The sequence below is a fragment of the Nasonia vitripennis genome, chromosome 3 (assembly GCF_009193385.2).
Source record: "Nasonia vitripennis strain AsymCx chromosome 3, Nvit_psr_1.1, whole genome shotgun sequence".
Taxonomy (NCBI): domain Eukaryota; kingdom Metazoa; phylum Arthropoda; class Insecta; order Hymenoptera; family Pteromalidae; genus Nasonia; species Nasonia vitripennis.
The window spans coordinates 10,484,440-10,508,097 of NC_045759.1; the positions used below are offsets into that span (position 1 = coordinate 10,484,440).

The window sequence follows — 23,658 nt, forward strand, 5'->3', positions numbered from 1 at the left end:
CAGTACCCACAGACGACGACGTCTGGAGATTGGGGAGGGAAAAGCGCGCGAAAATGCACCGACTCCGCGCGCTAGCCCTCGGCTCTTTGTTCGATTTTTCCGCAGAGGAGCGCGCACAGGTCCGCAGTGCGAAAGGACAAAGGTAAACAGAGCTGTGGCGTCGTGAGAGGAGCGATTTATCATCGGGAAGTGTACAAGTTGAGATCTTCGCGCGGGGATTTTCCGTAATTTTCGAGGGGTATGTTTTTTACTTTCGACTTCCCATATGTGTACTTATGTGCCTCTCGAGTGACACTCGCTCGCATCGAGGATGGCTAAATAGGATGTGCGGGATTTTTTGCCATTCTTTGCCATTTTTTGCCCTCTTCCCCTCGACTAATGCGATTATAGCTTGATTCGAGCTGGGCTTTGTTGGAGAGCGTTTCTTAAGCAATAATCATCGATTCCAGCTCTTTCGAAAAGAAAAAGGCAGAGTCAACGCGAATCGAGTCTCCCACGATAAGAGAAAAGCCATCGATACGTCGCGCCGAGCATAAAGAACGTCGAACGAGCTACACACAGCGCAGCGTTAAAACAGATTAATGAAAGCTGCTGATGTATACGTTGCAGCAGCGCGGAGTGAAAAAGTCAGGGCCCGTCGTCCTTTCAGACACGTGGGAACGACTTCGGGATCTCTTATAAGGAGAGTATAGCCGCGTCTCCGATACCTATACCGGGTATAGAGGGGACGCGGGCCAAAAGGAAGAAGAAAGCGAGCAGCAGCAGGCAGGCAGTTTTTTTTCTCAGAAGGAAGAAGAGAGGCGCGTGGCGCGAAGCCCGAATACGCGTGCCTTGAGAGACGGAGAAGCTACCGGCTGCTGCTGCTGCTGCTGCTGCTGTTGTTGCGATGCACGTGGTCTGGATATTTTCTCACAGTCGATCGCACGCACTGCACGTGCTGCTGCGCGCGACGGAGGTGAGGTGCGAGTGTGTGGAGGCGCACACGAGCTTGCGGCGAGGAGGGACGACCGTTGCTTGTTATATGTCGCGCGCGTCACATAGCTATCTTTTTTGGTGGAAAAGTGTCTTTTTCTATAAAGGGGAGGAATTCGTTAGGTGGATGGGTGGGCTGTTTAGTTTTTGTCGAGGTGGACGACTGGGGGTGAGGGATTTGCAATTTTTCGCGTAAACCTTTTCAATGCCGATTCACGCACGTTCGAAAATCTTCAAGACGAGCCAAGCTCGTTTGAGGCAATTACGAATCAGCACTTAAACGCTCGTGAAAAATATACTCACGCACACCTATATAATTAAGGCAAAAGCGAAGCGCCCTGCGGAAAATCGTTAGGCGCGATGCGAGGGTGCGTCTTTCGGGCCATTATGTAGCTTTCCTTGTCGTCGACCTCGTTTCCAAAAAGTTCCCATGGAAATTCACGTGTTCCACAGGCGCGACGCAACGGCGGCAATTTGCAGCCCCGACTCTCTCTCTCCCTCTGGACGTCTCCCAAAGTAAAGGCCAATTCAGCCGTAATGGGCTTCGTCTCTCTGCCTCGACTCAGGCACACACAACTAGGCGCAGGCCTTTAAAGTTTAAAGGGATCGGTGGAAAATTTCGACCGCCACCCCTGCAAAGTCGCCTATGCCGATGGCACGTAGGCGCATCGGTATAGTGTCGCGCGCAGGTAAAAGTCGACGGTTCCCAGAAAAGGGACTGTGCTTACTACTTTCCAATTCTGGCGGGAAACGAAGAAAAGGTAGATAGGCTGCCTGTATATAGAAGTATATTGGTATAAATGTGCAGCATAAGCGGGGACAGCCGAATGGGAAGAAAGAAGTGTCGCTCGGAGGCGCGAAACCTTTGGCATTTTCAGCGCGCACAGCGTGAAAAGTGGCTTTGTTCTTCATTTTTCTCGCTCGTTTGTTGGAGCTTCGAGGTATAACGCGCGGAAAAATTGCGTTCCAATCGTTGATTTTTCGCTCGAAATAAAAGTATCGGGAGGGAGAAGAGCAAACGAGAAAAAACGAGCGAATCGTTATGGGAGAAAATATCTCGTGATTTACTAAACTTTTTGCCTGAATATATAAAATTATATTACGTCGATTTTATAAAAATCAATACTCATTCTTAACTTACTCGATACTCTTATTAACAACTATAAAGATAAATGTTATTTATAACGATATGGTGAGCCTCTGGTGTGTCAGCAAGGCGACGTCGAGCTGTACCTCTGGTATCAGCATCTCGTGAATGCTGTACTTCATCGATTCCTCGTAGGCGTAAGTGACGGATGTGTCCGACAATAGAATGTGACTTTTGGCAAGACTCAGAATACAGTTACGCAGTCTGGCGCATACCTCCCTGTCTTCTTGACTGACTCTGGATAAATCCTGGGTAAACCCACCCTCCGACCTGTCTGTATCAGCAACATTGGCTCCTATCCACGCGTATCCATTGTTTCCCAGGACTAAGCAGGCTCCATTCGTTAGATTGTGGAAGTGAGTTTTTTGCCTTTTAATCAATGCAGGCGATACCTTCAACATGATGCCTTGAGATAATTTGCCGTACTTAAGGACTCTAGTGTGCAGAGACAGAGAGCCATCGGCAAAGATACTCTGAACTTCTGCACATATCAAATCTCCTTCTTGTAAATAGCGTCTCATTGCCTGCTCATCTTCGACTGATCTTCTCCTCTGGGAAAATATATTTATTCAAAATATGCAAATATCTCATGTATTTTGAATGTTTTATCGTTAAGTTTGACGCACCAACTCTCCTCCTGGCAAATTGACACTAGACAAAAGAAGAGCAGCATCCAATTTGGCATTACAATCAACTTTCCAACGTTTCTGCTGAACCTCTGTTATCCTTCCAATAACGACGTCTCCGATTTCACCTTGGTATCTGGTTTTGTAAGGCTTCACAGATATCAGCTTGTTGACTCTTTCCAATCGACCAGCAACCGATGCTCGCAGAACTTCTTGTTCGTCCACATACGTTCCATGACCCCTAAAATATTTAACTTTTAGTTTCACAATTAACAGATGATCCTAATTGCAAAATTTACTAACGAACCTCAAAAAATCTGGCTGCGTTGATATTTCTTCTCCAGGAGAGTAAAGGAACACTTGTGGATCTTGATGGGTGGGAAGATTTTGATCGATCCGATTGACGGCCAATCGAACCATGATCCCAGATCCCTCTTTTTCATTTTCTTCGCTCATTTTCGCTGATTTTCAGGTCTCAAATATACGAATTCACGGTTTGTTTTCACGCAACATACACACGTGTTGTCAAAGGCATAACCTCAAATTTCACCGGCGGTGTTGTCTGCTTGATTCGATGGGCTCGCGTCCTAGTAACTTTGTCTCCGCGTCTAGTGATATTCTTGTCGCCACGGTTGCAGCTCTCATAGTGAAACGGCTAGTGGCGCGAAATTTCGAAGCGTGACGTAAGCCATGCGTATACTTCTAATACAGATTTTGAAGAGACTAAAAAATTAGATAAGGATAAATGTTCTTATAATAATTTATTCAAAGGTGTACATGTGTTTACAATCGTAACGCTGCATTTAATACTTCACACACAAAGTTATCTCGCAACCGCACTCAATCAAGCGAGTCCTAATCACATATAGGCATCTGTTTGAATGGTAAAGAATCGAATGATAAATCTAGATTACTAACGATTGTTCAGAATTTTAAGTAGCTTCTGCGATACTTTGCACACATCACTTTCTAAATACGCCTACAACCGTAATAATGTGATAAAAACGTGGAAAAGTGTTGACAATGTAAAATATTCGTTCGCGCGGTAGTGTATACAAGATTGGAGATTGACTTCGGAAGCACATAATATACAAAATAAACTTATATTGAGATGGCTTACAGTCATCTATAACAAAATTGATATTTATTATACAAACAAAATTACGTATGTAGAGTATATTGCACACATTCGGCCTACTCTATCTCGATTCTACGTATTGATTTCTACACATTCGTAATAAAGATAGACATCTACAACTAACGCAAACAATGACATGCAATTTCCAACAGTTTTATATTCTCTCGGTAAAATATAAGCTAAACCTAATTGACAGTAATAAACACGTGCACGTTCAAACGTATGATTTTCGAAGAAATAATAACGGTCAACGCGTTGGCTATTCCAGTTTCTACACTTTCCAGAAATGAATAATTTTCAAAATCAACATTCGCTTAAAATTAAACTCATTGCATCTTGGTTCCGCAGAGTAGTCGCTATACTATCCTCTTAAACTTAAACTCAAAACTCGACGTTCCTCATATCACAAACAAAAACGACTCGACTATATTATAATATAGAGTATAGAATCGCGTCGAGTTCAAGGGCGTAAATCTATACGTTCGTGGATTTTTCGATTCGAATCAACATCGGCGATGCGTCTTCTCGGTGCCCTTCAAGGAAGCTCGGACCTGAACGTACTGGTCCTCTTCCGGTACCAAGCGTAGGAGGCGACGATTCCAATAGTCACCGTCAGCCCGACGATTGCACCCACGACAGCCGCTATGCTTATGCTCTTTGGCGGTGGCGAGCAGCGTTCCTCTGAAACGTTTTATCAAAATATTCATAATAAGGTCTTGTCATAAACGCGGGGAAAAAATGTTGGCTTATCAAAGGAAGCCGGGAGAGAGAGAGAGAGAGAGAGAGCTGCTGCACATTTTCGAAGAAAAGATAGCGCTTCCTTACCTTCTCTGTCGGCCAGGCTATCTCTGTCGTTGTATGCAATGAGAGATACGTCCTTTATCAGCACGACAATCTGGCCGCAAGTGACTTCCGTCATGGGCCGACAAACGTGCGCGCCGTTCTTTAGATGGGCGGAGAACAGCCTCAGATCCGTCGCGGAATTTCCTCTCAGACTTTCGCCTGTAAATTCAAACGATGTAACATTTTTTAATTACAATGCATTTTGAAATTTCGAATATTTACCTATGACGTTAGGAAAGTCTTGGTTGTTGGGAACCAGACTGACTTGGACGCTGCTGACGTAGAACTTGGAATCGTCCTTTTTCATCATAAAAGTGATCGAGTCTTTCTGCTCGAGCGACGTGTCCGACGTCGGCCAGGACAGAGTCATGTTGGAGTCCTTCTCTCCGCAGAATCCGCTCACGGAAGCTGTGGAGGGAACTTGGATCGATTTCGTGCGCGTCTGAAAGAGAAATCGAGCTTTAGGAAAAACAGTTTAAAAAAAGACGTCATTACATACCTTCTTGTCCTTGGTCGTATAGGTAACTCTGAGCGTGACGGACATCGAGGCCAATATGCAAGCGACGTTCGACTCGTCGTAAAGCAGGAAATCGTACTTGCTACTCGGCGTCGGAGTCGACGACGTGCTGGTAGCGGCGACCGAGCTTTCGGGAGCTGTGGGGACAGTTTCCTCGGTCGATTCGCCATCAGCTGGTGAACCCGTAGGTTCTTCGAAAGTGGCATCGGTTGGTCCATCGTCCTCGTCGTCTTCGGTCGTCACCTCGTCGATATCTTCGTTCTCCGAAGTTTCCAAATTGGGAAAATTATCTTCGATTTCTTCGGTGGTCTCCTCGCTCGGCGATGTCTTTTCGGCTGAAGCATCGTCGGAGGTTGGGTCAGCGACGTTAATTAGGGTGGTCGTTTGCAAATCCTGCTTGACGTCAGACTCCGGTTTGCTCTCTTCACTCGCTGCTGCGGGAGGAGCTTGTTCTTCGCTCGTTGGAGAAACTGAAGGTACAGGAGTTCCCTCTTCGCGTTCTCCACTCGCTGGAGAGGACGATGACACAGGAGCTTCGCTTTCGACTCGTTCGACCGACGACATCGAGGCTGGAGAGCTGATCATCGGAGTCGACTCGTTGACATCCAGGGATGAAGCTGACGGCTGTACGTCGATGTCCTGGGATGGCGAGGACGATGGCGCGAGATCCGGATGCATTTGCTCCAGAGCTTCGATGTCCGGCATACTCCTGCCTTGCACATCTTCGGAAGACGGAGTTGGTTGCTCCGACAGAGCTTGAATCGCGGGTACGGCCTCGGAAGAGGAAGCTTCGTGCTCCGAAGCTTGAGTCGCGGGTAATTCTTCGGAAGAAGAGACGGCTTTATGCTCTGCCTTGACCTCGTCCTCGTCGTTATCGGCCACTTCAATAGGCGTAGGCGTCGAATTCGGCATACTGGTATTGTCACCTGCAGCTTTGTCTTTTTCAGAAGACTCAGGGTCAGCCGTCGTTATTGGATTAGACTCGACTTCCGCGGTACTCGTCGAGCTCGCGTAATTCGGCGTAAAATCATCGTTCTCCAACGGCAATGAAGTCGTAGCTACAACAGTCTCATTGTCTTCGCTATCTTCGGCGCTTCTCGGGCCCCGTATTAGCGGCAGTGAATCATGCCCCGAAGGACTTTCACTTTCCACGGCTAATTTAGAATCGATCGCGCGGCTTTTCCTCGCGTTCGCAGATAACGCGGGCTTGTTTAAAAATCCGAGGACCTTCAACTTTGAATCGGAGCTGCCATTGTCCTCCGCTTCTTCTTGCGCTGAAAGTCAGGAGTAACATTTTTTGTTGAGATTTCGCAATCCTGCATTAGGAAGCTTGTATTGAAATATTAATTTAAAATTAAGTTCCGAGGTAAATTACAGGAAAAAAGAGCAATAAATTCGAGTAACACGAAGACCGTTTCGAAAAACGCGCTCTGCGGATGATCTATTCGAGCTCGTTACGTGATTTTATCCTGACACGTCTGCCGGCTGAATATACGCTTAGGCCTTTGAATTTCAACGAAGCTTTTACTTATCTCGACTGAAATAACGGCCATCGGTCAAAATAGAACGTTCAAGGCTCCGTTTAAGCGCGCTTTATTGAAGCGCACCTGTACAACCCACTGCATAGAATTTTATCACTATCCGTCTCGAGATACATTCGAACGCCTCGAAATTGACGATTCCGCAAATAACGAAGCATTGTTTAAAAAACACGACTCCCAGGAGTTCCATTCGCGCAGGCAGGTGCAGCGCAGTCGCGCCATGCCTGCGCCTCGAAACTTCGCGTTTCGCAATACGATAATACAGGAAGCGTATAAAAGTCCGGAGGCTTTGTTTAACAAACTCCGAGCGCAGAGTTTTCCTCGCTTGCTTGAAAAAAGAAAAGAAAACACAGACTGGCCCGTTGTAAACGCGAGTGACAAAACCGATAGCAAAGCTCGGCTGCGCGTATATCTGTACAATATGAATTTGAAAATCGATACGAATATGAGCCACACAGAGAAGTTGATAAAAAGCGCGTCTATTTCCAACAATGCCGCGTATAGGTACTCACCGTTCGCCAGGAGAATCGCAGCTGATGCCAGCGCGAACAGGATCGTCCGGACCTTCCTCATCTTCGTCTTCGGGGAATCGAATATGAGCCAAAAGAAAAACGGCCACAAGCCTATACAGCAGGCACTCGACGGATCCTCGAGAGTAAACACGTTCGTTCTCGAAATCCAAAAGCGTGTCGGACTAATCGGACAAGGAGAGCAAAACCGGACGAGCGAACGGCCGGACGACAAGTGCAAGGCCGCGGGCGCGCGCACCGCCGAGTCAGCAGTGCAGTGCCAGCGGAGGAAATATGTGTATATGTGTCGCGCTCTCGGTGCACGGGGGCGTCCTTTTCGTCGTTCACGCAGAAAATGATGATCGGCGTCGAAAAACCGTACAGGTCTCTTCTCCCGCCCCACCACCGCTCCTCCTACGTATACGCATAGCCGAGAGAGAGAGAGAGAGAGAGAGAGAGAGTGAGTGAGTTTATCGCTATCGCCTCGACCCAATACGGGCTCTCCGAGTATTGCCGCCGCCGCCGCCGAATCTTTGAGGGCCGGACACGGCTTCCGTCCCGGTTTTTCACGATGCATGTAGGTAGCAAGTAAGTAGTAGGAGGAGGTTTTCGGAAATGCGCGCCGATTGCATCGCCCTCGACGAATGTCAGCGCAGACCTTATAAACGGCCCGCGCGCGCGCGCGCGCGAGTGCAGCGCGTTTATCGCGGAAGGCCGAGCGCTTAACTGCATTTTAATGCCCGTCGCCGGCCCTGGATACACGTATACCTATATATACCTACTACTGGCTCCTCTCTCTCTCTCTCTCTCTCTACATTTGCTTTTGACTATTGCAGTGACCGAGCGGCTGTAATTTCGTCCGAGAGCAGAAGTATCGTAGGTGATTTGCGACAGTGCAGTGGGCTACGAGTCTCTCTATAGCATAAAGTATAGGAATGCGGCTGCGATTCGAGAGCTCGGGGGTAATGACTTGGCCGATCGTGACGCCTGCTCTCACGAGCTTTTCCGTGTTTATCGTGATGCGTTCGTCCAGGAGGAGGGACTGCAGTGTGTAAACACGACGAGCGCGATGAGAGATTGGGATCTTTCGGGATGTGCAGCAGCGACTGTATATTGATCATATAGTACAGTCGTTGGCTCTCACTCTAATGGCGTGTTTATTGCGGAGGGTAGTTAGGGTCGCGATGCTTAGGAGTAACGCGATGTTAATTTCTGGGCAGTGACTGGATCGATCTGCTTTGCTAATGCGACTTTCTTTCGGTGAACAAGTGCCGTAAGCTGCATTTGAATAGTCGCGAGTGCAAGTCTCAGCGACAAGCTTAATTCGACTCCTGCGCGTGCGCCAGTGGAAATCGGATGCGGTCTCGTTCTGCAAGATTTCACTATTTATCGTTTTTTTTTTCTTTTTTTTTATTGAAAAAAAAACCGCTAAATTAAGCTATTCTTCTCGCATGCTTTATCGAGCGTTTGCGGAAAGAGTTTTGAAAAATTATTTTTAAAAGCGAAAAAGCTCGCGACCTTGTTCGAGTCACGACTTACTTTTTCTCGGAAAGAATGTTGCCCGTGCGTTGAATAATTTTCGCAACATTATGTCAATTACGCGCCGGTGAGAAGAGAGAACAGTGTCAAACCTCAACCTAATTGCGGTTAGCCATACGGTTGCACACTTTCAAAGCGCATACTCTACTGCGTCGGAGTAATTTTCGCTAACGGCACTTTTAAGGGTTCCTCCTATAAAAAGTTGAAACCTTGAAAATACTTCACGAAAGTTATGTGCGTGCGTTTAAGTTCAATTATTAATTGAATAATTGTCTGTTGTTTTACAAAAGTTATCGTATAGATATCGCTTGAAATGTATAATGTGTGTATAAGCGAATGCTAAATTAAAAACAAATAAAAGTAGACAATAGAAATTATAGCATCGCAGTATGATTTATTACAGCCCCATCGGCTACCATTATACGCCAATTACGCAAAAACCGTATAATACAATATCCGGTCACGACAGTAAAAACCACCGAACCCCATACTCACATACACCTTATCGTCGCTCCACTTCAATTGTCCCGCATCAATCTCCCCAGCAACGGCCGGACTCCGTTTGCTCCCTTTTTTTGTCCAGTCGAAAATTGCGGAAATTAAAGGCACACGCGTTCGCGGTTTCTTTTTCAACCCCTTTTTCAACCCCCCGTTCGTTTTCAGTGTCACTTATACCCGTTACGTGCGTAATTGCGACCTTGATTGTACGCGAGCGACGACATAACCCCCCCGCAATTTTCGAGGCCAGCATAGTAGCTCGCGTTCTTTATGTGCTGCGGAAGAAAGGTATGTATACTTTGTAGAAATAAGGACTCGTGTATTATAGGTCATTGTTGAGAGTATATTGATGTCAGTGGGCAGCTGCTGCATATCCGCTCCGGAATCGAAAAGTCGATCGGGGATTTCCCCTCTGATATGATAAGGTTTTTTAATGAAGTTTATTTTGTGGTTACCGTGATATAATAATTGCTTGCTGATAGTTCAAGGGTGTAGACAGCATTCAATGATTAGGAGTGTAGATATTACCTTGGCTCTTTTAATGGACTCAAAATTAGCTGTCAATTTTCGTCGTGAGTCATATGCCTATTCATTGTGTATGAATGGAAAACTATGTAATACGCGCCGACCTCAGAAATAAAATTCATTCTTGGTTACCTAAGCAGAGCTAACAAAAATTTTCGTTTACAAATCTGTCGCTTTAGTACATATTATACATACATAGTATACTCTCTGAAAGTAATGAACTTTTCACTATTTCGCCCAGCGAATTCACTATCAAAGTTGTTGTAAATCTTAAGCTCATCAGTTGAAGTACGTGGATGTATACATCTACTCAGGATAAGAACGTACCTGCTTCACTGTCGAGTGTGTGCGACTGTATGTGACTATTATTATGTTCGGTATAATGGTGCTATTCGAGGAAGCTTATATATTCATGCGTAGCTTGATTGAACGCAATGTCTCTGTTTTAAATTTGTCAAGCATTGGTAAAATATAGATGAAACTTGTGAGGATTGTTTTTCAGTCTCTGTAATATTTATTGTATAAAGTAAATATTTTGTATAATGGTAAAACATTTTTGATATTTGACAAATCCAACCTTAGCAAAAGCTCGATGACTGATCTTCATTACGTTATAATAGAATTGTTCATTTCTTCTCGCGACGCTTAACTGCTGGCTGCGACTAATGACTGTAGAAAAACCAACACCACCAAATGACGACAGAATGGCTCACCTACGAATGCTACTACACAGCTCACAGCTACCTTGCGCGCACGAGCTTCTTTCTTTCCGCGCAGCTTACCCATTCATATTTACTCACGCGTAAAAAATGAAGTAACGCGAATACGAGAGAAGCGGATAAAACGCAAGGAGCCGGCGAATACTGTATGAGATACGCTGAATATAATGTATTTCGTTCGATCATACTTTAATGCAAAATTATTTCTGCGAAGATTATTACGTTCGTACTGCGCGGTATAGCAACATTACTTTGTAACAGCGTAAGTGGACGCAGGGGCATCGTCAATATGCGATGAACGAGGTAAAAATATACAAAAGGGTACAATGTCCTCTGAAATAAAGATGAAGATGAAGATGACGATAAAGATGTTACTTAATATTTATAATAGTTAGTTACAAGAGCTGTTACACTTCAAAAATAGTTTACAAAAAACATAAACATCGATAACGACAGAACGTGTTTTAATAATAAAAAATGTTCTCGTAATAATACGCATACAATACCCTGGTTATATTAACTTTATCAATGATTACACTAATTAATTCTTGGTTCAATTCTTGACGAAAACTATACTATTTCGCTGATTCGTTCAACCAATCACAGCAGTTTTGATTTGATTACCCAATTACTCCCAAACGCACCACAGATAATATAAACAATAATAACACAAATGGCTACTGCAGAATCCAATACTTACGTTAGATATGTTCGGCTATATTGTGAACCGACAGCAAAGTTGCGAGGGATGCATCATTACATATAATAAGTACAAGAGAAACGTTTCTATTCTTCGCTCAGCAGTTTTCCTAAAAGAATACACCTTGAATATTCAACCCCTTTTATTACTCGTATATTGTAACATCAGAAGAAATAAGCACATTGAGAATAACAAGCAACATCAAATATTTCATACATTATCTAGAATATTAGCGTGCATGATGTCTGGGAGCGACTAAATATGTTCATAACGAGCGAAAGCAAATATTGCATGCGTTCTATAGAACATCATATTATGTTCATAACTGGTTATCGCAATATCCATGCATATGCTATTCATGTATATTGCACACACATAATCGGAGAATTTTATTGTAGAGTATAATGTCCATCGAGGAAAAAAGAAACACATTAGATAGAAAAGACCCACGCGTGTGCATAAATGTACATCCCTGATGGCTAATAGGGTATAATAAGCAGGTGCATTATAAACGCGGCATCAAATATGCAAATTCCCGCGGTGCGCGGACCCGCGACGATAGGATTAGTGCGCATCTCGGCGTCAGTACTGATCCAGGGAGGTAAGCGACATGAAGACTGAGGGTAAGATCAGTATAGTGTAATAGCTATGTGGCGTAATTTGATGGTAAAGGTGATTTTTCTTACGATGCATCGCAGACAGCCCTTCGGTAACTCCAGCTTTCGAGGATTACACGAAGCTCAATTCTCTACTCTTCCGATGTATGGGTATGGGCATTGGTACAGATGGCAATAAAAGGGACAAAAGATCGCAGATTATAGAACGGGTGCCAACGGTGCTGATAAACATTATCTGTCTTTTGGATTTCGTCTATCAAATGCAATGGATCAACGACATTTGGAAGACTGATAAGAAATTTGTTCTGCAAATCTTGACCAACGCTCTTTCCAATTTTGTCTGCCTTTGCAAGGTGATTACACGTTATTCTGCTTATACTCATACTCTCTAATTTTGAAATAGTGAAATTCAAAGAGTATTCGATCTAAAGATAAATTTCAAGTTTAGGGCTTTCGACTGGTGTATAACAGGGAGGATTTGCAAACGCTTTTCGAAGATATGGCAGTGATTTGGCGGAGAAGGATGCCGCGTCACGAAATACGCAACGAAATTTCAAGAGAGGCACAGAAAACGCTCGTCTTCTGCAGATTCTACGTCATCATGATTTTATTCCTCAGCCTTTCCTTCTGTCTGCCGCCACTCAAGTGAGTACGTGAAATTTGCATTTTCGAGATCAAGACATTTATGCTTACTACGCGAATCTAGTGCAAACTCTTGAGTGTTTGCACTAAGATGTATGTAGGATGTATGGTAGGATATTTGCTACACAGCTATATCGCACGCTGGAATTTTCAGATATTTCATTCTGCAATTCACTGATCGGAATGCTAATCGCACTTACGATTACACTGAGAGAATCTTCTTCGTAAGATATCCCTTCGAAGTAAACAATTTAAAAGTTTATAACTTTCTTTTCATCCAAGAATTATGGGTACTTTATGCAGCTGCTTTACACTGGATGTGTTGTGATACTTTATTCGTACAATTGACAAGCCATACGTCTTTGCAATTTAAGGTGAAGTATATTGCAGGAGGAGACCCGTTGGACAAATATTTTATTTACTAACAAACAAATTTAGATATTGCATTACGATACAGAAACCTCGGATAACACAAAAGACGAACGGCAATCAAGAAAAAACATTGTAGACATTATTAGGAGACATCAAGAGTTGCTGAGGTAATTACTTCACTGAGAGATACCGGTTGAGAAATGAAACAAATTTTAATTTGTATATAAATTTTCAATAGAATTTGTGATGCGATCGAAGATGTTTTCAGTCCAATAATCTTCATAATTATGCTCTTATCAGCCATTACCATGTGCGTTAATCTGTTTGAATTGCAAGAGGTATAGTATTTTCTTTTTGTTCGCTGTAAACTAACACGAATACTTTTGAAACGTTTAGTGTTTTTTTTTCACTTGTTCAGATGTTTTTGGAAGCTCAGTATGCCGGAATAGCCCTCCAAAGCTTTCATTTTATGAGCGTTTTTTTTCAGTTACTAGTTTACTGCGACTACGCTGAGACATTAACCGAGCAGGTATATTAGCCTTACGTCATATCGATAAATTTATCTATATGTACAGTGAAAAAATCCAGGTTATTATGCGGTCTCACATAATAATATGTTCACGCGGATTTTCTATACGTAGGCGGGTTCGATAGCCGAAGCAGTTTACAACAGTAAATGGACGGAGAATGGTCACGTGCTCAGGATGAACTTGCAAATGTGCATTATGAAATCGCAAAAGCCGTTTTACTGCACTGCTTACGGATTTTTTCCAATAGATCACCAACGGATAACCACTGTAAGTCGTTCAAAGATTCATCGAATTAAAGCGTAACGTATTAATTTGATCATTCATTCACGTAACGCTGTAGATTCTAAAAACGGCCATGTCCTACTACATGATGCTCTACCAAACGACCAGTTAAAATCATAAGTATACTTTACAAGTTTTACACGTTTTCAAAGTTTATTTTATTAAATTAAAATCGATCGTACATTTAAATCTTGGACATTTTTTAACACTAGACCCGATAAAAAAGTCCACATTACTTCTACCCTGCTGCAATGCTTTTGGGGAAAGGATCTTTTTTATCTATTCAGGTGCATTCTAGCTGAATATAAAGGTACCCAAAAATTGTTCTCTTCCTCGGGTATATGAACATTGCCAAGTATATTCTGGTATATTCTAATGACTTACGATTCTATCTGAAAAAGCGCCACGGGACCTTCAGCGTTAGCCCTGATCAAGGAGTGATCAGGTACTTGTTATGAGGATCCAAAAATCCTTGATCAGGGCTTGCGGTCCTCTCAATTGAAGTCTGGGTTTTTATACAGGTGCAGCGAGTTTATTACTCTAATGATACGTTACGAGTTGCACTTTGTTATTTTCGAAAAGATTCCGCACTAATATGAAAACCAGATGTGCTGTTAACCGAAAAAAGTAAAAGATAAAGGTTTGGAATCCATCAGCACCATAGGTTGTTACGAGTTTTCCAACTCCCAGTAGGAGAATAAATTTTACATTTATAAAACTTTGTAAGTGAGTGCATCTGAAATATGATTGTTAAGAATATAAATACTCATCCTCTGTTTAAAAAATGCTACAACACATCTATGAAAACCTTTTACAGTTTATAGCTTCTGACTGTTTGAAATAGTTAATATATTTTCACTAGTTTATAGAGTGAAATCATTTACACTATTTTAGGTAGAGAATATTCTGATTATTTTATAGTTTGCAGGAGTTACTATTATCTAATTTCCTATCATAGAGATATACTTTATTTCCGTCTGCTTTATACTTATCAACTTCTTGAAACTAATTTTCTGCGAAGCGTTTTAAAACTATATAATCGTCGTCGTAGCAAGTATAATTTACTATTGTTAACATAACACAGCCGATAGCAACTCATTCATTGTGTGCGAAATAATACAACGTCCATACGTCTGCCTATCCCGTGAGAAAACAGCTCGACATTGCCGCATCTGTAACAATTTACATAACAAAATTCGCACTAAAAATAGTTACGCGACGATTTACCACAACCGTTACAGCGCAGAGCGTTTGTTTTCTCCTATAAGAACACCAAAATCGAAATGAACGTACAGCCACAACAGCGAGCTGTTCTAGCGTAAAAAAGCCGCTTTTCAGTCAATAGGCACACGAGCCCCAGGTGTGAGCAGGAGCAAGAGAGATACGAATCAGCACCCCGCGAACACATCCGAGCTGCTCTCTGTAATTTGAGCACCGATTTTTTGTTGCCGATTGCTTGATGCGAGATCGATCTCGAAATTTATAGCTGGTTGATTCCTTTTTTCGATCCTCTCTGTACAGCTGCTCGTTATTGTGTAAAACGAATTTATTCAAATATTATCAATAATATTAAATTCTGAGCGAGAAAGAGCGCAGCTCATTGAAACGTCAGATTATAAGCTTTACTCGGAAAGCCTCTACAGCCAAAAGTGTCCAAGCAAACACGCCTAAAGACCAGCTCAGTATACCCGGCAAATCCCCCGCAACAAAGGCCGCACCGAATACGCGGAGGCGTCCTCGCCTCCCTCATCTCTCTTCTCACTGCCAGACAATGATCCTCCGCAACGCCTGCAAAATCGAGTAGCATGTATAGGTAGGGTACACTGTAATCGAGCAGCGTACGCCTTCTCTCTCTCTCTCTCTCTCCGGCAATTTGCAGCGCACCCCGTGGAGAGCAGCTTCGGCCTTCTCGAGAAGTTTGGCCGCCGCAGCTGTGACGAAGGTACATCTGTATTTTCGCGCGTTGTGTGTGTACATGCGGGTCTCTCCCGCAGCGTGAGATGGGCGAATTTTGTTTGAGGTAAACAGTTTTGCCGGTGGGGTGCTGACTTTTTGGCTTCTGCCGATTTTTACGCTGACGCGATGGGATGAATGGACGCGCGGCTGCGGGTCGGCTCGGAAATACGGTAATGAAGAAGAAATGAAGCTGTGCGCGCGCGTTACAAACGTGCTTCGATGATTTTTTGCCGTTGTGCACGTTTGTGTAACGTACTTTTGAGTATACACACCCTCGTGGGTGGTGGTGATTCGGTTTAATTTATGCGCGCACGCGGTCCTCGTGACTGGTGAAACTGTTAATAAGTTGAAATCGCTGCGGTGTGTCGACTATGCCGGAAGTCAGAACTAACTTTCCACCCTTGCGTTGTCTACGGAATGTCCACGGGACGTTGTGGGTGCCGGTTTATAAATTATTTATGCGGTCGTTCCGTGCTAGTGATCGAAATCCGTAAAGCGTGAAAAGTCGGGTTCAACGAAATGTATGTATATTTTAAAACGCGCGACGGAAGTGACTGGAATAACGCGTTGTTTATGACAGGATTTGGTGTGGTGTGTGCTACAGTCGTTAAAAAAAAAACAGGTATAAACTATAACAGCTCTGTGGCTGATAGGCTGCAGAACCGAATAAGTCATATCGTATCTTCTGCCAATAGGCCATTTTCACTGTACGAGATTACTGGAACGTTGCCCCAAAGCTATGGGATATGTCCAATCATGAGTCCTGCTTTCAGATTTTATAGTGGCTTCTATGGGACTTTCTTTCCTTCATTTGTAACAAAATATTACTTTGTAACTCCGAGGAACTGAGCACTAAAGAAGTCACCAAAGAAAACAGTTAAACATATTTAACGAAAGACTTCTAAAACTTCCAAAAGACTTTTGAGATTTCTGAAAGTCTACCGAAAATTTTGTAGGACGTCTTCGAGGACTTCCAACAGATTTAATAGTTTAAGTTTATTTCAACGCTAGTGTAACCCGTTTCCACATATTCCAAAGGCTTTTTTCAGTACTATTCAACAACTATAATGATCGAACCTGATTCTAGTAAATATTCACTAAAGAAAAACAATAATAAGCTTATTATATGTTGTCTTGTTTTCCAGCCATAGATTTGTAGACTACTGTAATTACAATGTTTAAATTATTAAAAAAACTTATTTAAATAATATGATGTGACCTTATGTCGTTTTGCCTGATGACAGTCACAGAACTAATTGTTATATTACTCAGATCTTGCATGAATTTAATAAAAATGAATTTTTTGGTTTTATTTGAAAATTTATGATTAATTTGCACTGCTTAATTAAAACGTTCGCTGTTTCAATAAACTTACATAATATTATCCATAAAGTTCCAAAAACTAACCGATTAATGATAATGTAGGTATACAAAAAAAGATCAGTAATGATTAACAATGATAGTGTAAATCAAATAGCACCGAACAAACAATGATAAAACTATACATTCGAACTTTGGCGCCTCGCGACTCTCGAGAGCTCCATCGATAAAACAGTCGACTCTCCCATTACCAACAGGTGTGTCATTCTTGATTCTCGGAACTCGCGCTATCAGTATATATAGATATACAAAACTCGCGTTCGAAACTCGTGCGCCACACGATTACAGATGGCGGATTGTTTTCTTTTCAAAATCACAGCGAGACACGTTGGTCCTGACAAGTGCCAGTTTCAAAACAAAAATCATGAATGAGATTGTTCCCGAATCGCCGGACAAGGAGACGGACGCGGAAGACGAAAACACGTACGTTCCAGAAACGCCACAGAAGGATGGATCTCCGCAGATCAAGAGTCCCATAATTATCCCGATTCCTAGCCTCAATCGTATCAGGAAATCTCTCGGTGTCTTGGACAACAACGTGAGCGTGCTAGAGGACAACGCGAACATACAGTCGCCGAAGAGCAGGAGAGGTACGGAGAATCGTATTTTCACCAGCGCTTCGAAGAAGTCGACGAAGCTGAGGAGTTACAGGAAGGGCAAACACTCGAATCTCCACAAGGTCAAGGTGTCATTGTTTCACAGTAGGTTCAAAGAGAACGAGCCCGAGAAGCCGAGTTTTTCCGTTAGTGCCAAGTCGTTCTACGGCTCTTCCTGTAAGAAAGTCCCAGAGTGTTATGCACTAGCTCCAGTGACGGTGAAACCAGTGAGTAGACATAGCTCCAAGAAGAAGAGAAGTCCGGATGCTCAGCCTGTTGTGAAGAAGAAGAGTCTGGCACAGCCTGCTGCGATGAAAAAGCACAAGAGGAAAGGTGAGATCAACTGCGGAGTTGGACACGGTATAAAGAAGCCAAAGCGTAAGAGGAGTTCACTGAAAAATGATTCAATGGACAGCGACAAGAGTTTGAGCGATAAACAGAACAGTAGTGTAGTAGAAGAGCGGATTCCGATCGAAGCACATATCGATCAGATTGAAAACTTTGACAGTAACAATGTCACGGAAAGTACAACTGTAGAGACGTATGATCCAAAAAGAAAGTTTTTCAAGCACAACAGACGCACGGTGGAGAAACCTGCAAAATCTTCTACGACAGTTTCTCCACTGACGGAGTCTCAAGATACGGATATTCCAATACATGAATCCATCGGCAAGATAACTTGTGCAGATAAGGCAATCGCAGTAGCAGAAAAGCCTGCTACCAAAACCACAGGATGCGCTGGCACTATTGGACACTTAGGTCTATGTGAGAAAAATGGTCAATTAATGATTAAACCGTTGATAAGCCAGAAAGATATCGATGATTGGAACAAACTTTCAGCTATTGATATTACAGACTTTGATACTTCTCTGACTAATATAAGTAATCTGGATTCTATCGACCCAGTGCAGGATCTTTTGAAGGAGTTGGAAGATGATTGGGCTGATACTTCAGTCACTCAAACAGTCAGTATGAATGCTGTGAATAATTTTTCAAAAGGATCGAATAACGATATTCAAGATGTAAATAGTGGCAATGAAAATAGTTCAATCAATCTTGGATTGAATAATGTGATCAATCTACCTGTGGAGGACTTAATACCCGCAGATAGTGATCTTATCGAAGATGCTGATAATAGTTATGAGAGTATTGTCATAAGCCTTGGATTGAATGATACAGTTAACCTACCAATGGGGAACTCCTTGTCAGAATCTACAACATCAATAATAGAATCTCGCAAAACTAATTTATCAAGCTATGAAAATATGAACAAGGAAATTGATCAAACTGCCACTAATAGTCCAAGTGTTCTTTTAAATTCATCGGAAAATGAGAATGCTGTGGAAAATATTGCTTTAAAGTCAGTTTCTCAAAAAGATGTGAGTGATCTTCTAAGTATTTTACAAAATGAATGGAGCGAAGATGAGGAGCCCACAGGCAATTCCACTTCTGTAGTGAGTGATACTTCATTTCTATTAGAAACAAACGAAAATGTCTATAACAGTACCATGTTTGAGGAAAATATAGTGGAAACTACAACAAATGATACTGCTGAATCGCAAAATTGTGGAGAACTATCCGAACAAACAAGCAAAAAATATTATCCACTATTTAGCAAGGGATCCTCATTTGGTATTGTGACAGAGTAAGCAATCAAATGAAGATTGTATCATTAAGATTGATTTAAAAAAACATATTCATTAAAATACTCAATATTTTTTTCAGTACAAGCGTAAAGTCAAAAAAGATGAATGAAAACAGGGTATTGGTAAATCATAGCAGTGATCCAAAGCAGTATCAAATAGATGCTGGTCAAAAACTTTTTGGCATTAGTCAATGTAAAAAATGTCAATTACTTTACCATTTGGGAGATAAAGATGATGAAAACGCCCATATTAAATACCATAACAGGTGGAACAAGGATTTAGGATTAAAATTTCAAGTGTGTACAAACTCTTAATTATTTTATTTTATTTTTAATGATGAAGATTAATCTGATCTTTTTCTAATAGGGTTGGAAAAATGAACACATAGTATTTCAAGATTCAAATACAAAAAGTAAGATAATTTTAATAGAACCCAGTGATCCTATGAATCATAGGAAAAAAGTGTTGGACATTCTCCAAATAATTAACCAAGACTTAGGTATTATTGAACTAGTTTCGTCAGACTATGTAGATGATAAGGTAAGCATTAAAAAAAGTATTCCGAAAGAATTAAATAATTTATACCATTTCAACTATTTAACTGATAATTTGTTTTAGGCTTACTTGTATGTGAGAAACAAATCCATCATAGGTCTTCTGATATCAAAACGTATTCACAGAGCTTTTAAAATGATACCAGAAATGTCTGAACTCAATTGTTGTTCATCAGAAAGTAGCCCTGCAAAATGTGGTATAAATGTTATTTGGACCGCAGAGCATCATCGTAGGCAAGGTGTTGCTACAAAACTCGTCGATACCCTTCGGTAAATATCATAAACCAAAATATTTCTTCGCGTATTATATTTTGACACTATAGATATTAACTTTTATCATTCATTTCGTTCTAGAGCAAATTACTTTTACGGACATATAATGTCGATAGATGACATTGCATTTTCGATACCTACACCCAGTGGCAAGGCTTTTGCAGAAAAATATACGAAAACAAGTAGTTTTAAAGTTTACTAAAGATAATCTTTTTTTATTATTATCACAAGTTTTCTATTCGAGATTACTAACAGATCAAAATCGTACTAAAGAATGTACGAATTAATTTCACATTGTTGACATTCCTATTGCGGGCATCAAGATTTTATATGTAATTATACAATCTTAAGAGTAAGTTCTCTATGATCTATGAAAATCTTGATGTTTTCAATAGGCTCTTGAAGAGTATATTTTAAATTTAAAAAATGTTATATTACATGTTGTTTCACATATAAGACTAGTTATGTTTTAATCTAAATTTCTATTCGTGAAGTTGCATGAGAACTGAAAACAATTCTTGTGTTCCTATTAGTACAAAATCAAAATTAAAAAGAGAATAATATTATTAGTTGACTTAATATATAACGAATCGTAAACTAACTCAGTCGCTTAAAATATAATATATAAAATATATTTAATATATAAAAATTATATTAGAGTTTACTTTATAAAGTGAAATATCTCGCGAAATATATTATATCTTACCTAATCGCCTAAGTTAAGTAATTTTTTTATCTTTTGTATGACCTAACGCAGTATCAATGTACACGATCATCACATTCGCAAATAAATAAAATGCATTGTACTGCAAAATTAACGAGTCCGCTTTCTACAACCGCACAATTTCTACAACAATGTTGGCATCGCTCTGCACTCATAGAAGACCCGCAATGAGAGCATAAAAAAGCGAGAAGTCGGAGCGGAAACAGGGAAAGCCCATCGAGAAGCCAGGCTCAAGATCTCGGATGTCCCGGACTTCCTCCGTAAGCTACCTACTGTATGCAGAAACGTAGGTGTACAGCAACGCCCCGCGCAGTCGGGAGAGACACGTGCGTCGCATTATGCCTTGGCGAACGAAGCCAAGTAGCGTGTAATTCAGGATGATTCGCGGACCGCATGCATGTATGCATAATACAGTTTGGCGCGAAATCCACGGAAGGGCGATGTTTCTTCCTCGGCTGAGCGTAATATGCAAATAGCGGCGAAGGGACCATTGTACACATATTAATTGGCGGAGCGAAGGCGAGCAGTGGACTTCCGTTTTAGGCCCGAAAAATCAGACAGGGAAGTCCGCCGAATTTATGGAGATTCGCGTGCACGGTTCAGTCATAGGAACGCGCGGAAGTTATTTTCACTGGCAAAACTCTGCTTATGTTTTGACAATTGCTGTGCAATTGATCGAAAGTTCGTTGAGCACTCGAGTCTCGTGCGATTCATTCTAGAGAGCCGAAAAACGATTATGCGCATGTTACTGTCACGAGCATTACGGGCATCCATTAAAAAGTCATATATCAGGTGGAAGCCCTCGAGCATCTTCATAAAATAAAAACGTTGCTCGTTGTTACCCAGTCTACGTCTGCGCCGTTTTGCGTTTCATAAATGCAACTGCCAGCTCTGCATCGTAAAGTATACTCGAGCAACGGCAGAAAGTACATACGACTGTTTGTGGCACTCGAGCGAAAAAAAGCTTAGAAATCGTTATAACTCGTTGCGTGAGATGTTTGTCGATTGTTACGTCGAAGGCAAGATTGTTCTGTAAATTTTTTCTTTCAATTACGATCTATTATCCCGTTCCGAACTAACGACGAAGATCGTATTCGAAAAAAAGCACAACATTAAACCGTCAACTCAAGGTAATAAACCTACGAGCGCTTTATAATTCGCACAAGCTCTCTCGCTTCGGTCGTAACGTCGACGCTCTTTACGCCCGTCGTCCGGTCGTCTGAGCACTGCATTGTACTCGCGCAAGACGTGAAATTTATGTTGCGTAAAATAGCCGCGGAAAGCGGCCCTTTTGGCCGATGCGGCTTTGTCCGGCCGCGAGCACCGTTGACTTTCTTGCCGTTGTAGAGCGACAGGAACTACGCGAGTGAGTTTGCGCGAAATTCAGTACTGGAAATCGTGGATAAGTAATGTTCTTCGCGTGCGTTATACGTCTATAAGGTCATTTTTAGCATTCAAACTGCTAGTGGTATGTCGTCGTAATAGAGCGAGCCAATTGTAGGATTTTAACGCTGCGCTAATTTAAAAATGATTGTAATGGTGGGAGCGAGCAATCGACTGGTTTCCACGGCCGCCGTTGACCGAGCACAGCGAGACGGTTCACGAACATTTCACAAAATCGATAGCTCGATGGTGCATAAAATATGAAAAAATAATTACTCCCGCGAGAAATAAGTGCAGATGCAACCTTTTCCCACAAATCAATTAAGCCGAGTTCGTTAAAACTCGCGCGCAGCCGGCGCATTGCTCCAGTTTGTACGCGTCCATCTAAACGACGCCTTCACGCACCATCTGTACAGCTCCGCGAATCGGCTTTCCCACACACCGTCCAAATTAACTCCTGCTGCTGCAGCTTTCATAGTTCATTTCACGGGCAAGTGGTCCGCGCCCCCACACGAGCAGCTATAATGCGCGCCTCATAGGCGTTAAAGAACTCTTCTCTCTGTATTATATCGTCGATCATATAAAATGTCGAAGAAAGCTGCTGCAGCTTGCTTAGACGTCTTGAATTCGGGCTCTTCCGGGCTGGGCGTAAGGCTGGCCTATTAGTTCCATGCTGGGGGCACCGCGAGCCATATGCCGCAGGCTCGCGTGATCGAGCACGTCGAAGAGCTGTGTGTATGTATGTGTGGATAAATGCTGCGCTGTATCGGGTTCTCTCTCGCGCGGCGTGTAGGTCTGCCTTACGAAAAATAAAGTATAAGGACGACGATCCTTGCAGGGCTTCTCGGCGCGTTTCGCGCTGCTCGTGTAACGGAAAACGTGTCCTAGAACAGCCTATACAGTCCGTTGTCTTTGGTGCGAGCGCGCGCGAATGAGGGAGGATGCGTTGCGTTTACACATTATAACGTATTGTGTATATCCGTGCGTGTGTAGCGTCATATGGGCGATTCTATTGTGTGTATACACGCGCGCGCTGTCACACGCGTCTAGGCTTTTGTGCCGACGAGGAGTAGGGAATATAGATCACCGTACGCAGGCCTGCGCGAATAAATAGCCGAAGGATCCGTTGCCGATTTTCGGATCGCGTGTCGATTGCCTTCACGCCTGTCGGGCTGCGCTATAGCCTCCGAGAATTTATTACGTGTGACGAATGGATGACCATTCGATGAAAATTTTTCTGTTTTTTTTTCTTCAAAAAGCGCGGTGGGAGCAGGTATTGTAATTTAATTATAGGCGTAGGTTAATTCGAGCAGATTTCGAAGCTGTTGGGTAACGATGGTTACGCTAATGCAAGGCGACGTGCACCTGCACAGGGGTAAAATATTCACACGGGTTTGCTGGATATAATGGCTACAAATGACCGGTTACA

General features: G+C 42.4%; 4 protein-coding genes across 7 annotated transcripts; 2 read left to right on the forward strand and 2 right to left on the reverse strand.

Moving 5' to 3' along the window:
* Positions 1-2,009: 2,009 nt before the first annotated feature.
* LOC100116156 (exosome complex component RRP4) lies at positions 2,010-3,307 on the reverse strand. Its single transcript, XM_001600653.6, has 3 exons — positions 3,053-3,307; positions 2,746-2,986; positions 2,010-2,670 (listed from the first exon to the last, which is right to left on the reverse strand). The coding sequence occupies exons 1-3, from the start codon at positions 3,199-3,201 to the stop codon at positions 2,152-2,154; spliced, it is 909 nt and encodes a 302-aa protein (XP_001600703.1). The 5' UTR covers positions 3,202-3,307; the 3' UTR covers positions 2,010-2,151.
* Positions 3,308-3,487: 180 nt separating this feature from the next.
* On the reverse strand, positions 3,488-8,010 carry LOC100679322. The gene is made up of 5 exons (XM_003427977.5): positions 7,297-8,010; positions 5,226-6,517; positions 4,949-5,168; positions 4,709-4,885; positions 3,488-4,564 (listed from the first exon to the last, which is right to left on the reverse strand). Exons 1-5 carry the CDS (start codon positions 7,868-7,870, stop codon positions 4,419-4,421), a joined length of 2,409 nt encoding a protein of 802 aa, XP_003428025.2. The 5' UTR covers positions 7,871-8,010; the 3' UTR covers positions 3,488-4,418.
* Positions 8,011-9,534: 1,524 nt separating this feature from the next.
* Or266 (odorant receptor 266) lies at positions 9,535-14,528 on the forward strand. Of its 4 annotated transcripts, none has more exons than XM_016983250.2 (10): positions 9,535-9,618; positions 11,673-11,875; positions 11,973-12,244; positions 12,340-12,536; positions 12,688-12,907; positions 12,972-13,072; positions 13,144-13,243; positions 13,393-13,434; positions 13,547-13,702; positions 13,776-14,528. In XM_016983250.2, exons 2-10 carry the CDS (start codon positions 11,800-11,802, stop codon positions 13,827-13,829), a joined length of 1,218 nt encoding a protein of 405 aa, XP_016838739.1. In that variant the 5' UTR covers positions 9,535-9,618; positions 11,673-11,799; the 3' UTR covers positions 13,830-14,528. The 4 variants fall into 4 exon arrangements, with proteins under 4 accessions (XP_016838739.1, XP_016838737.1, XP_031781946.1 ...); XM_016983248.3 differs by having other exon boundaries at positions 13,324-13,434; positions 13,776-14,526; XM_031926086.2 differs by having other exon boundaries at positions 11,673-11,897; positions 13,324-13,434; positions 13,776-13,906.
* A 2,771-nt stretch (positions 14,529-17,299) lies between these two features.
* Positions 17,300-20,936, forward strand: LOC100116260 (N-acetyltransferase eso1). The gene is made up of 5 exons (XM_001600747.6): positions 17,300-19,294; positions 19,375-19,591; positions 19,662-19,835; positions 19,914-20,119; positions 20,204-20,936. The coding sequence occupies exons 1-5, from the start codon at positions 17,418-17,420 to the stop codon at positions 20,322-20,324; spliced, it is 2,595 nt and encodes an 864-aa protein (XP_001600797.1). The 5' UTR covers positions 17,300-17,417; the 3' UTR covers positions 20,325-20,936.
* Positions 20,937-23,658: the final 2,722 nt, after the last annotated feature.

Bases quoted from the DNA above. Each gene is read 5' to 3' on its own strand.
- LOC100116156 (XM_001600653.6), bottom strand. From the start codon at position 3,201: ATGAGCGAAGAAAATGAAAAAGAGGGATCTGGGATCATGGTTCGATTG. The intron at 2,987-3,052 runs GTTCGTTAGTAA...TAAATATTTTAG, and splicing joins ACGCAGCCAGATTTTTTGAG to GGGTCATGGAACGTATGTGG. The intron at 2,671-2,745 runs GTGCGTCAAACT...ATATTTTCCCAG, and splicing joins ATTTGCCAGGAGGAGAGTTG to AGGAGAAGATCAGTCGAAGA.
- LOC100679322 (XM_003427977.5), bottom strand. From the start codon at position 7,870: ATGCATCGTGAAAAACCGGGACGGAAGCCGTGTCCGGCCCTCAAAGAT. The intron at 6,518-7,296 runs GTGAGTACCTAT...CCTGACTTTCAG, and splicing joins TGCGATTCTCCTGGCGAACG to CGCAAGAAGAAGCGGAGGAC. The intron at 4,886-4,948 runs GTAAATATTCGA...TTGAATTTACAG, and splicing joins AGACTTTCCTAACGTCATAG to GCGAAAGTCTGAGAGGAAAT.
- Or266 (XM_016983248.3), top strand. From the start codon at position 11,800: ATGCAAATTCCCGCGGTGCGCGGACCCGCGACGATAGGATTAGTGCGC. The intron at 12,537-12,687 runs GTGAGTACGTGA...TGGAATTTTCAG, and splicing joins TTCTGTCTGCCGCCACTCAA to ATATTTCATTCTGCAATTCA. The intron at 12,908-12,971 runs GTGAAGTATATT...AAACAAATTTAG, and splicing joins ATACGTCTTTGCAATTTAAG to ATATTGCATTACGATACAGA.
- LOC100116260 (XM_001600747.6), top strand. From the start codon at position 17,418: ATGAATGAGATTGTTCCCGAATCGCCGGACAAGGAGACGGACGCGGAA. The intron at 19,295-19,374 runs GTAAGCAATCAA...TATTTTTTTCAG, and splicing joins TCATTTGGTATTGTGACAGA to TACAAGCGTAAAGTCAAAAA. The intron at 20,120-20,203 runs GTAAATATCATA...ATTTCGTTCTAG, and splicing joins AAACTCGTCGATACCCTTCG to AGCAAATTACTTTTACGGAC.